Here is a 12,682-nt window from a genome sequence, read left to right as displayed (position 1 = left end):
CCATTTCCTGAGGTGATGCAGCAATGACAGACCTCACGGCCATTTCCTGAGGTGATGCAGCAATGACAGACCTCACGGCCATTTCCTGAGGTGATAAGTGGATGAGTTAGCTTTGAGATGAGTCCTCTCTAAGGAGCTAAGAACCCATTCAGTTTCAACTAGGACATTCTTGGCCTCTTGAATATTCCATTTCCCACTGTATCTGCTGGCCACCCTCAAGGTTAGGAGCACAGAGAGATGCTGGCTCCTCACGTGCCCCAAGTGTGTTTCCTGATTTGTGGTGGTTATCTGTCTCTGCTGTTTAGCCTTCCAAACGTCCATGACCCAAGAAGAGACAGGATGCCACTTTTAAAATACAGCAAGGAAGAATGCGCTTCCAATGACCTTGTCTCTCTGAACTCGGGCTGACTGTTACTCATACTGGAGCAGCTGAAGCCTTTTTCTGAATTTATGGGCTCCCATTTAGGTGAGGATGGAATTGCTGAAACTGGAGACATGTTTAGCATGCTTACGTACCCTGGCAGCAGACTCAATGGTCAAACGAGCTAAAGGTCCCTTTTGTCTTATGCACCAACTCTTGCTTAGTCTGTCTTCCTCAGCTTTGAACAGGGCTCAAAGGCAAGTGGGATTGGGATTGCAGTGCTGGGTTCAAGTCCATTCCAGCATTTGCCTCCCACAGGATCTTGCTAAGGACACTAATCTCCATGGGGCTGCCGTTCTTCACCTCTACAGTGGGGGCAAAACTACCACTTGGGACTCGCTGGGATTTATAATTTAGGCTGGACGTTAAACAAAGGGAATAGAACCAAGTCAACATCAGAAATGCTCAGAAACTCGAGGCCAACTTGATGCTCACAGTTTCCTATTTTGGAGCATTTAAGATTTCAGGTTTTTACATTATGATCCACAACCAGTAAAGTATACACAGATTTCCCCAAATCTAAAAAGCTCAAATACTCTGATCGCAAGCATTTTTTTTTCCTTTCTGGATAGGATTTCTCTGTGTAACAGCCCTGGCTGTCCTGGGATTAGCTCTTGTAGTCCAGGCTGACGTCAAATTTACAGAGATCCGCCTGTCTCTGCCTCCTGAATGATGGGATTAAAGGCATGTGCCACCACCGTCTGGTCGATCCTAAGCATTTTTGAAAAAGGATCCTCAAATTAAGAAAAAAAACCCCACTCCCCACCCCTACCCACTGCTGCTGCCAACTCCCCGCTCCCCGCCCCGCTACCAGTAAAAACATATTAAGCATCTATTACATTCTATGGGATGTTGTTATATACACTGTGAAACCTAGGGCTATCATCCAAGATCTCTGCATTTATTAGGACAGCTCTTTTCCCCTCTCATAAGGCATATCGTTATCAGGATGGTATACTTTATAAGGGTATCATTTAGCTTGCACAGGCTGGGTTTGTGGCCATGAAAAAAAAATCACAAGCTGGTAGGGTGATTGCCTAGAGACTAACAGAATGTTACTGAACCGGAGTGTTGTCTTGAAAGAGCAAATACCTTGGAGACTAAAGGAAGAAGGGACATTATCCACCAAATGACCAACTACCAAGCCTCAGCAGCTCACGGTTTAAAATTATGACCACAAGTTCTTCGACATTCCTTTTAGCATGGGCTGTTGAAGGGGGTACGGCCAGGCAGTAGAGCTTTTGTCGGGCATGTGCGTGGTTATGTGTTCAAGTCCTAGCACCATCAAACTGAAACAAAACAAAATGAACTAGAAAACTTAAACCCCAAATTTCATCCATAAATGTTGAAATAGGAGCGGCGGGGTTGCGTCCCCAGCACCCCAGCAGCACCCTGGCCGCCTGGCTAGCTTATGCCCCGAAATAATTACACGGACACTGTATTCTTTTAATCACTGCTTGGCCCATTTCTATCTAGCCTCTTTTAGGCTAACTCTAGCACCTGGACTAGCCCATCTCTAATAATCTGCTGTAGCCCACAAGGTGGCTTACCAGGGAGATTCTAGCCTACGTCCATCCTGGGTCGGAGCTTCATCGCGTGTGCCTCAGAGAGCAGAGCTCTCGCCTCTGCCCGCAAGAGTGGAGCATCGTGTCTCTCTGAGGCCTCTGCCCCCGAGAGGAGAGCTGTCGAGTCTGACCTCACTTACTCTTCCTCCCAGCATTCTGTTCTGTTTACTCCTCCCACCTATGTTTTAACCTATCAGGGCAAGCAGCTTCTTTATTTAATTAACCAATGACCTTTCTCCATCACATAAAACACACTGCCCTCTCCTCCCTATTTCAGATCCATATCCTCTAATGCCCTGGTTGTGGCAGACGTGTAAGACTCAGAACGAGCCCATCTCCTTGACTCATTCTTCAGTCATTCCCATAGCAGAAGCCAGATACCCCAGTAAAGACCCCCGGGCAACCCAGGGAGATGTGATGCTTAGTCTAGATCATCAACTTGACTGCATTTGGAATTAACTGAAATCCAAACGGCTGGGCACATCCGTAAGGATTTTTTTTTCATAATTAAATTATTTGAAGTCAGAGGACCCACTTATCTAATCTGAATCTTTGTGTTGGGAAGATACACCTCTAATCCAGATCTTTTAAGGTGGGATGATTCACCTTTATTGTGGGACATACCTTTTTTTGGGCAGTCTAAGTAAAGAACATGACATAAAGGAACTTGTTCTCTCTTTGTCTGCCATTCTTTCACTTGAATTAGAGTCTACTTCTTTTGGGATTCCATGGTATAATAAAGGGCATCTGAGACCTCCAGCCTTGTGTACTGAATAACTACTGGGTTTCTGGACTTTCTGTTTGTAGACAGCCATTGTTATGCTAGCTGGACCACAGTCTGTAAATCATTCTAATAAATCCCACATCTGTATGTATCTACATATATACATACACAAAAATACTTACACACACATATATATTTATGCATAACATATGAATATGTATACACACATTCATTCATTCTATATGTTTTCTTCCTCTGGAGAACCCCGGTTAATGCAGGAGACAATTTTATTGTGAGGAATGGGGGCCACTTGCCGTGGAAGCCACATTAGAGGGTGGCCCTCTAGCCTGTGAAAGTTGGTACAGCCACAATCCTGTCAGCAGCTTCAGCCACCATCCTGTCAGGAACCACTTGGCTGAGCAGGTCCAGAGTTCTTGATGGGCAGACACTGAGGTGACCAGCACTTACTGTTTTAAGCTGCTGAGGTCTGGGGCAATGCCATGCATCCTAAGGGCAGCAGAAAATGTGCCCAGTGTCAACTTAACATCTTTTGTAGGATCGTGGGAGCCCAGATGTGTCTGAAGTCGGAGTAGATGGCCAACATCCTCTCTGTGTTAAGAAGTTAGGGTTTTTCCTCTCCAAAGTTCCCTCCACTTAGCTATCCACCGAGAGGGTGTTTGCTTTACGGAGGTGTGGCAGTGTGATGAACGGGGCTGGCTGAGGGGACAAGCCCAGTTAGAAAGTTTAGAAACAGTACTTCAAGTGAGATGGTGCAAGCCCGAACTAAGACAACAGCACGCCATGGGTATTTTAGAACTGTCTGTAAGACTAGATGGTTTCCAGAAAAATCAGTTGCTTTCCAGGACCACTGAATGCAATCACCTTATACTCTTGAGTGCACGACTGCATTAGACTTCCAGGAGCTGGAAGAGGGCAGGCTTTGTAGAGCACCTCACAACTGGGAAATAGCTCTCCCGGACCTTCATATTAAGCATGTGAAGCAGTCCTTTATAGAAACTTTGCATTACAGAAATTGAGTTCTCCCGTCTTATAGGAACAGAAAGCCTACAAAGCTGGAGGACTGGACTGGCTGTTAGTGAGGAGAGGTAATTACTGGAGGTTGTACACACAATCTACAACTAAACCAGCATAGGCCATATATATACTTGGCCAGGAAATGCTCATCTTCCCAATGACAGCTTCCTTAGAAAAATAACATTTACTTTTAGTATTTTAACAGCTCCCCAAATGCATCTATAAATGCTGAGGCATCTATGTCTTAGAAAAGCCACGTTTCTATATAAGTGGGGAGGAAACAAACCTTTTTGGTTTCTCATTGTTAAAATTTCTCATTATAGTAATTTGAATAAGTGTCATCGCCATTCACAGCTGCATCCCCAAATGTCTCTTTTGGAAAAGCAGGGTTCTAGTTTCAGGGAACATCAATGAGAGAAGCAGAAAGAATTCAAGACCAGTAGGAAGAGTCAAAGACCCAAATCTGCCTTTTAGGAGAAAAATATTTATCAATAAAACAGTTTGACAATCATTATTGTTTTTGAAATTACATTTTATAATGAATGCTTCCTTAAATTTGCATATTAAGTATGACCTTAACCTTAGAAGAAATTCTCTTCAAATAACTTGATACAATAAATACTCATTGCATATTCAGTGTTCAAGTAACAGGAGAAAGGACACAGCCCCTAAGAAGCAGTACTTCTCTAACACAGCTGTGACAGTCTAAGTTCTTTGAGGCAGAGGCTGTTGACCATGGGGGTTCACTGGGTGCCACTTGAAAGACAAGTGGACAAATACACGACCACACACGGTGGTACTGATGTTGAGCCTGAACAAATGAAAACAGGCTAGTCATTTCAAAGATACGCTCTGCAGTAAGAACTCAAATATTTCAACCAAAGAGTCTCCTGGAAAAATATGAAAAACCCTGACGTTTGGGAAAGGCAAAAATAAAAGAAGTGTAACTAAGTGAAGAGGCAGCATACTTTCGGGAGCACGCAGGAAGTATTTTAGCAAACCAAGAAGAGTGCTGCTCAGAATCATTGAGCTCGGGTGAGAGCAATTGAATGGAATGTTCCTAGAAGGCTATAAAAAATGTGCTTCTGGCCCACAGCCCAAAGTTAGCTTTTCATGAAGGAAAAAGAAAAGGACAAATGTCCAGCACAGGTAGAGCCTACAGAGCTATTTATTAGCATATCTTTTCTTCTTAGGTTCCAGAACAACTGAAGTATGTACAGAGTCTTACAGCATTCACACCGTTTAAAGGCTCCTAGTAGCTGAGGAAGACGAAGGTGGCTCTGCCGAGAACCTGCCGAGAACCTGCGGGCTGCCAGAGCCTTGCAGCACACACTGCCTGGTGCCCTCTGGGCCGCCTGGTTCACAGCTCCTGAACTCACCCAGAGGGCAGGTTATTGGGGAAGAGGCAACAGGAGACCAGGCGGAAAGCTACAGTGTTTCCACAGTTTTCTAAAGCTGTAACAAATACCCAGAGCCTGAGAGAAGGGCAAGGTAAGAGAATGAGATGCGACTCTGCTTCCACAGAGACAGTCCCGAGGGACAGAAGCACTGTGGAACGGGAGACTGTACTGAGGGATGGTAATCTCACTTCCCTTCCCGTCCTCAGTGCAAACCTGTGGAGCCCCAACTCACCCTCGCCAAACAGAACAACTACAAAGGGAGAAAGAGAAAAAACCAACATGTGTTAGTAGTTCTTGGCCAACAGCACAACAAAAACAAATAAAATCCCACAAAGTAACTTTGTAAAAAAAAAAATTCAATATCAGCTTTAATCAGCTTTAGGGTGGGTCTTCCTGTCAGGTTAATCCTAGATACTTGGGAATTATCCCCGTTTGACCGTTTGAACAGCATCAACAGTCTCCCCCCACCCCCTCCCAGTATTGAACCTCCTGCATTTGCTTATCGTGGGTTTTGTTTGATTGTCTTCCACTACAAAAATACCACTGACATATACACTAAATTGGACGCAAGACCACACTGTTGCCCCAGAACGCTCCACTAAGTGGCAAGAGAATGGCAAAACATGGGCAAGGCCCACCGCTGGATTCCATAGAAACAAACTCTAGCCTGGTTCTCTGTTCTGTCAGTCTTCTCCCGGAGCAGAGTGTCTCATACATTTCCCAGTGTTATGATCTCCCATTTAGGCAAAGTGGCTTTTTATTTCAAAAAGATTCTGTGTTCAACTTAAAAGCCAGTTGATAAAACTTTTAATTAAGACACAACAGTGCGGGGTATAAAAACACAAGAACCACATAAATATTGAAGAAATTGAAAACTTTTTTTTTTTCCCTCCTGTAAACAGTTTTGCTTAAGAGCAAAGCCCTAGGCAGTCAGATTCTGGCTGGAAAACTTTTGGCAGATGAGTATTCAGCAAGACTCTGCAGAGAGGTGAGGAGGAAGCCAGGCCAGGCGCCATGTTGACAGGCATGCAACTTGAGAACATTGCACAACAAGCAACACAAAGAGTGGAGAAGCTCACAACACTTCAAGGAGACCTCACAACCTTCACAACTGTGTATGCACAGACAGACCCACCCCTCCCTCCTTTCCGCCACTAAAGCCCCTTACACATGGGACACCTTCTGCTCCTTTCCGCCCCTAAAGCCCCTTACACATGGGACACCTTCTGTGACTCCCTAGCCTGTTTGATGCTATACAGCCACTTGATGATTCTAGCATTTCTCTCGATGGCAGAAATGCCATATGGCACCCGGTCATTGGCACTGTCATCATTTCTAAGGTCACTGTTACTATCCTGAGACTGTTCACAGTCTGAGCTGATCATGCTTGCGCTGCGGAAGTTGAGGGATATGATGTCAGAGTTAGCCCTTGCAAAGTTCTCCATGCCAAGGTTCTCCAGCTCTTCCGGGTCCAGTCCGCAGTAGTTGAAGAACCTCTCCACGTCCGCGTCTACTCGGAAATACCTGTCACTCAAGTCTGACTTGGATCGCTGAAGGGAAGGTCTCCGGCTGACCCCACAGGCTGGTTCCACCTGGTCAGCCTCAGGGGACTTCGTGGCTGCCACCTTGGGCTTGGGAGGCAAGGGAGGGGCAGAACTGCTGCAGGGGATGGCTTTAAGGGGCTTCACGCTGGTCACTTTGCGGATGTCTGAGGAACTGTGTGAGACATGCAGGAAAGAGTCTGCCGACTGCTCCAGCAGTCTCCTGCTCACGTGGGAGCTGCTCTCCTGTGGGCTACCTCGCCCAGGTGTAGGGTATACCTTCAGCGACTCAGCGAAGGAGTGCCGGTGCAGGTCAGTGGCGTCCCTGTGAGGAGGCCAGTTTCGAGAGCTGTGCTTGTGGCCAGAGCCAGAGCTGGAGCCCTCGGAGCTATTGATGATGTTCTTGAGGATCTCGAGTTTGAGGGTCTCACGTTGCACACCGCTCTCGGTCTTGGCATGGTTGCCAAACACCTTGAGAGTGGGGCTGCCCAGTGTGCGCTTGGCTCCTGGGCACACCGGGGGCTTGGCCAGCACAGCCGGCTTCACCGGCTCCTGCTTGGCGTTGATCACCTCCTGGCTTTTGACGTACTTGGCCTTGTCAGCCTCCAGCCGCTCCACTGCACTGAGTCTCTTGGGGTTGGGCTCGGCCTGCCTGCGGAAGTAGTCGGGTCCTTTGTTCAGGATGCGCAGGGGCACCGCGGACGTGAAGGTGCCCGCGGGGCTGACCGGCTTCACCATGCTACCTGTCTGTAGCGTCTCCGTGGGCATGGTGGGCGGTCTTTCCCCGGCAGCCGTGGTGGATGCTCTTCTGGGCGCCTCCGGCCGGCCTGAACAGACACATGTACACGAAGCACAAAGGGCAGACGAAGGATACTGGAAGCGGTGTCAGCCGCAGCTGCTCCTCATCTCACAGCTCACTAACTGCCGCCCTGGCTTCAGCGCACTTTTCTCTCCCTCCAGGCGGCCCCTGCACAAAAAGGCCACAAGCCACAAGTTCCTTTTAATCGGCTTGGCTGCCTCCTTTCTTCTCTCTGAAGGCTGTGGGAGTCTCCTTCAGGTCTTTGTGCTTAACTGCAGGCAGAGCTGAAACACAAAACAACCAACCGCGGGTTAGGAGGGGCGGGTGACATCACCGCTGTAGCAACAGAGGAACCCCGCAGTGATCCCACCTCCGTGGCAGCCCTGCCCGCCCAGAGCCCCCCAAGGTCAGTGAAGCCGGGACTGGCAATTCCCGGTTAACCGTGCCAGGAGGGCAACCGGGACCTCTTCGGAGCCTGCGCGCCGCCTCCGGCAGCAGCCAAATGTGGGCGTTTGCCAGAAAGAAAGGGGCTGAGGCTTCCCACGGAACTCTTCCAGCTGCCTCCCCATTGGTGCGAACCGAATCCTGAACACGCCTGGCTGGCATCACTTAGAGTGAGACCCAGGAAATACTCGTGAATGAAGAACCGAGGGTTCAGCCAAGTTCTGTTCCGTTCTGTAGCACATTAAATGCTAGGGGCTTCCTAAGACCTCCATCTGCTTTAGCGGCAACGTGGGCGATTTGCGCTGCTGGGTCCCTTTTGCAGTGAAGTAAAACTTGTGACTGCTTATGACCAATTTGTCAGTAAAGCTCGAAACAATCATTTCTTTAATGACTCAATAAGAGGAAAGGAGGTGAGAAACGAGAATGGCAGGAAACAAACAAAAACTAGTAAGAAATGCCTCAGTCTGCTTACTTTCAGCAAGCAGCACTGTCCTGGAAACTAATAACGCATGCGATGTTTCTCTCATTAAAATTTACTTCTTTTTTTTTTGAGTTAAAAATAACTATTATAGAAACACTTGGAGGGGAACCCTAGGAGTGGATTATCAATTATGAAATGAGCCATCATTTCTCTGACTTGACAAGTGAGAAACATCTCTTGCTTCCTTTTGCTAGAAGGAGAGCCTGCTCACCAACCACCAGCGTTCCAGAACACAGAGAATGACCTCGTCAGCACTCTCATTATCGTAGGGAATATTAGGAGTCCAATCTATCTAACTAATATGTCGACACACAAGCGTGCCAGAGATACAAGGTGATGATAGGAAATAAATCAGCGGTCTTTCTCTTGCTAATCTTCTCAAATGCTTCATCTCTAAATAAAATCCATTCTACTTTATTGGAGCCAATTTTGGTAATCTGCAAAGGGATTTGTTCTAATAAAAATGTGTTCCTATGCAATATTTGAGAAACCCCAAGGCGACGACTACATAATGATTTTCTTTAATTGTGCTGTTCTATTTTGATGCCTCGACTTGGTTAAAAAATAAAACAAAACACAATAACCAACCAATGAAAATTAAATGACAGTCTTTCTTTGAATGCGATTTGAATGCAATTGCCTGAAGGAGCCCCAATTCCTTGAGTCTCTAGGTCGGTTAATCTACTACTTAGGAGCCATCTCACTGGCCAAGGACACAGGGGCTATCTTGGAGAAAAGGCAGCAGCTTACTGGATGTGGAATGGATTGCATAGCAATAGCAAGATTGGGCTGGGAGGCAACCTCAGCCATCAAAGTGGACCATGGGAGGGAGGGATGTCCCAGATACCCTGAGTACTGTCACTGTGGGCCTTAGAATATGTCTCTCTGTGACCGTCTTCTCTCTTAACTTTTATTGCTTAGCCAAAGAAGCCAAACGCTTCCTTGAAAAGTGGATGATAAACAACCCATTTCCCCTGATGGCGCCACAATATTCCCAGACTCTTAACTCCTCTGAGAGGTATTCTGGGCAAGAGTGGCCCAAAATAAAAGTCTCTGATCTGCTTTGCTTGACTACAGGTTATGAGACAGCACTCATTTCAGAAAGGCGGAGCTCACAGCCAGGAGGAGAGAACTTAGAGAGGCACGCTGGACTTCCCTCAGCCTGCTGCCATTAGGACACATGCCTTTAGTTCAGTCATACTTTTTAATGGGCTAAGCCAAAACCCAGGCAGGTCACCGTGGGTCTGACTGTAATCCAAAGGCTCCAGCATAATGTAAACCTATGACCCAGCATTTGGTCATCCTTTTGCCACCTGTGACCTAGTGTGACTGACAAGAAAGGAGTCTTCTCCTTAGCACCATCCCCGCTGATTACCTTGAAAATGTTCGGGAAAATGCCAGAATGTGAGGTGAGAGTGAAGAGTGGACCGAGAGTCATGCCCAAGGATCAAGAGAGCCTTCCCATGGCACCCAAAGATGGATCACAGGGCCCTTTCGTGGGCATGAGTTATTTGGGTACAATTCTTACAATCCATTCCTGCTCAAAAACCACGCAGCTTAAGGAAAAAAGACAGGGACTCATTTTCAGTTTCAAAATGGTTTAGTCGAACCTTGGTGACTGCCTTAACTTTCCTATGCCTCCTGCCTTTACTGTTCTTAGGGACACCTTTCTCTGAGGTGAGAGGTGGGATGAGGGGATCAGGTAACACCTGCTGGCGCTAAGGTTCTTGCTGACCTATGCTTTGCTTTGCTATCATCGCCTCTGGTTTTACTGTATTATAATCAAAGGTACAAAATGTTGACACCATGGCCCGGATTTCCCGCATGCTGGACTACCTGGGAGAGCAGGCTTTGGTCTCCTCTGAAGCTCTGAATAAGCATCATTGCTCTGAATTGACAAGACTGGGGAATACCAACGCATCTTCGAGGATCCTTCCCTAGGAAAAAAAATCTCTCTTCTTTTCCTATTACTTCCTTCATGCCTGAGACTGGCACCCTCCCATAGGAAGGCTCCTTGGGCTTTCTAGAAATTGCTAGACATTTCTAAAGCCAGTATGGAAGGATTACATTAAAATGTAGTCATTTGTAACCACTTCATATTTCATTTTTTTTTCCATTTCCACGTCTTCCCTTCGTTCTTGGTCATTCCCAATTTCCATAATATTTTTTAAATAGTAATGGGAGAAAATCAGAACAAGCAGAAGGTCTTGTGGGAAGACTCCCAGCAAAGGGAACAGCTACAGAAACACTGTAGCTGAGGATAATAATCGGCAGACTTAATGTCTGCTACCTGGGCGGGCCAACAGCTGGACGTCACAGGGCGGTTTAGGTCTCTCTCACTGCCTCCTTACCATCTGCCCTGCTGCTTTAAAGGGGGAGCTGCTGTAGGAACACAGCTGTACAAGCCTGGGGAGATACTCTGACCAGTCAATCGGACATGACGCAGCAGGTACCCTGGAGCTACACCTCAGTGTCTCGACAGAGCAACCATAAAGTCCTTCAGGGAATGTAGTGGGGGACAAGACCCTGACATCTGGCATGCGTTCTCTAGTGCGGCTGGGGACAAATCACAGCAGTGAGGCCAGTGGCTGGGCTGGGAGCAGGGAAGGGAAAATCTGGTATCCGTCTCATAATGGTCCACACATGAAAGTAACTATGATTTGTTTGCCGCTGTGGTGGTGGGGTAGAATCCCAGGCATGGGCATAGAGAAGCACATGCTTCATCACTGGCTAGACCCCTGTCCCTGCATACTCTCAGGCTCCTGGCACAAGGCAGAGGATGCATAACAGAAACCCCACAGAGGGAGACACTTCCACTGAAGACCGTGTTGTCTGCATTCTACCCTAGGGAATAATCCTTGAACAACGTGAAGGGTAAAAAGACCAGGAGAGAGACATGGGTGAGTCACTAGTAAAACAGCTGGCCATATCACGGCAGATGTGAGCTCCAAAGCATTGTGGATGCAGTGGGTTGTGATGGATGATGGGAGTTCTGCTCTTAGTGGGTGGCCTCTGGTACCTCTGTGCTGGAGGACCCTGATGATGAGGGGTGAGAATCCTGGCTGCTGGCTCTGTGCTAGTCTCCAGGATACTGCGCAAGAATTCCAAGTCTGGCTCAAGAGACACTATTGCCTTAGAGTAGCAAGGAGGAGGCAGAGAAGGCCCACATCTGGTTTCATGTATATGTTACAGAACATGTATGTGTATGTCCATGTGTATGTTCCAGAACATGCACGTGCATGTCCATGTGTATGTCACAGAACATGTATGTATATATTTATGTGTATGTTACAGAACATGTATGTGTATGTTCATGTGTATGTTACAGAACATGCATGTGCATGTTCATGTGTATGTTCCATCACAGGAAACGAGCAAAGCTGACTCAGGTTTTAAAACTAATGTTTTGAATCCTTCTGATTTCCACTCTGCCAGCCGCTCACAGGGTTAGTGAGGTAAAGCCGTGGCCCCTCAGCCCATGTGAAGTATCAGGGAATCTTTATGGCCTGGTCAGAAAATGCCCTCCACGCACACAGTTCTTCTGAAGACATAAAGTCAATATTCCTGTGAGCCAGGCCAGGCATGCCTCTGTTCCCAGCCGGCCATGCTGCTGAGGTAAGAGTGCCTGGTCGAAACAAGGAACCCCCAGTTCAGGGCTGCCCAGGAACATGACTCTCTGTTGCTTAGGAACAAATCCAGAATTCTGGATAGCATTCTGTCCCATGAAGCACTGTAAGCCAAGCCTGCTCAGCTCAGTGGTTTCTTCTCCTTTATTTGGTACGTCTGGTAAATAGAGAAATACCCTCTAAATTATAAGCAGGAAAGAAAGGCAGCAGAGTCGGAGCCCAGGGGACTGAGCTGTGAGAACTGAACGCAGCCACAGAGGTTGCCAAGGGTGAAAGTGGGTCAGTCCTCTCCTCCTGGGCACTGCAGCATGGGGCTGGGGGCACTGCTGTACAGAGCATGCCTGGCTAGTCCGCTTGAATGGTCTATGTATAGCGGCAAACATGTGCTAGTGAGCTGGACATGTCCTGTTCATTCAGGGAGTACGTGGGAAAAGTGGCTGCTGGGCCTCTGAATTGAAGAGGCATCTATCTGATGCCGTCAGGCTCTCCTGGGTCTGCTCCCACACTGTCCGGAGCAAGTGTGACTGCGCTCCCTGATCCCACACTGTCCGGAGCAAGTGTGACTGCACCCCCTGATCCCACACTGTCCGGAGCAAGTGTGACTGCACCCCCTGATCCCACACTGTCCTGAGCAAGTGTGACTGCA

General features: G+C 47.5%; 1 protein-coding gene across 2 annotated transcripts in view; it reads right to left on the bottom strand.

Annotated features, from left to right (window-relative positions):
- Nucleotides 1-4,893: 4,893 nt before the first annotated feature.
- The window catches only part of Fam110b (family with sequence similarity 110 member B), a 126,707-nt gene continuing 118,918 nt past the window's right edge, over nucleotides 4,894-12,682 (bottom strand). For both annotated transcript variants that reach the window (XM_026786733.1, XM_005362283.3), the window contains exon 4: nucleotides 4,894-7,769. In XM_026786733.1, coding sequence (XP_026642534.1) covers nucleotides 6,354-7,454 — 1,101 coding nt within the window. In that variant the 5' untranslated portion in view covers nucleotides 7,455-7,769 and the 3' untranslated portion in view covers nucleotides 4,894-6,353. The remainder of the gene's footprint in view (nucleotides 7,770-12,682) is intronic.

Source organism: Microtus ochrogaster, linkage group LG5, assembly GCF_000317375.1.
Source record: "Microtus ochrogaster isolate Prairie Vole_2 linkage group LG5, MicOch1.0, whole genome shotgun sequence".
Classification (NCBI taxonomy): domain Eukaryota; kingdom Metazoa; phylum Chordata; class Mammalia; order Rodentia; family Cricetidae; genus Microtus; species Microtus ochrogaster.
The sequence above is the reverse complement of the archived record's forward strand: the minus strand, read 5'-3'. Positions and strand labels throughout refer to the sequence as shown.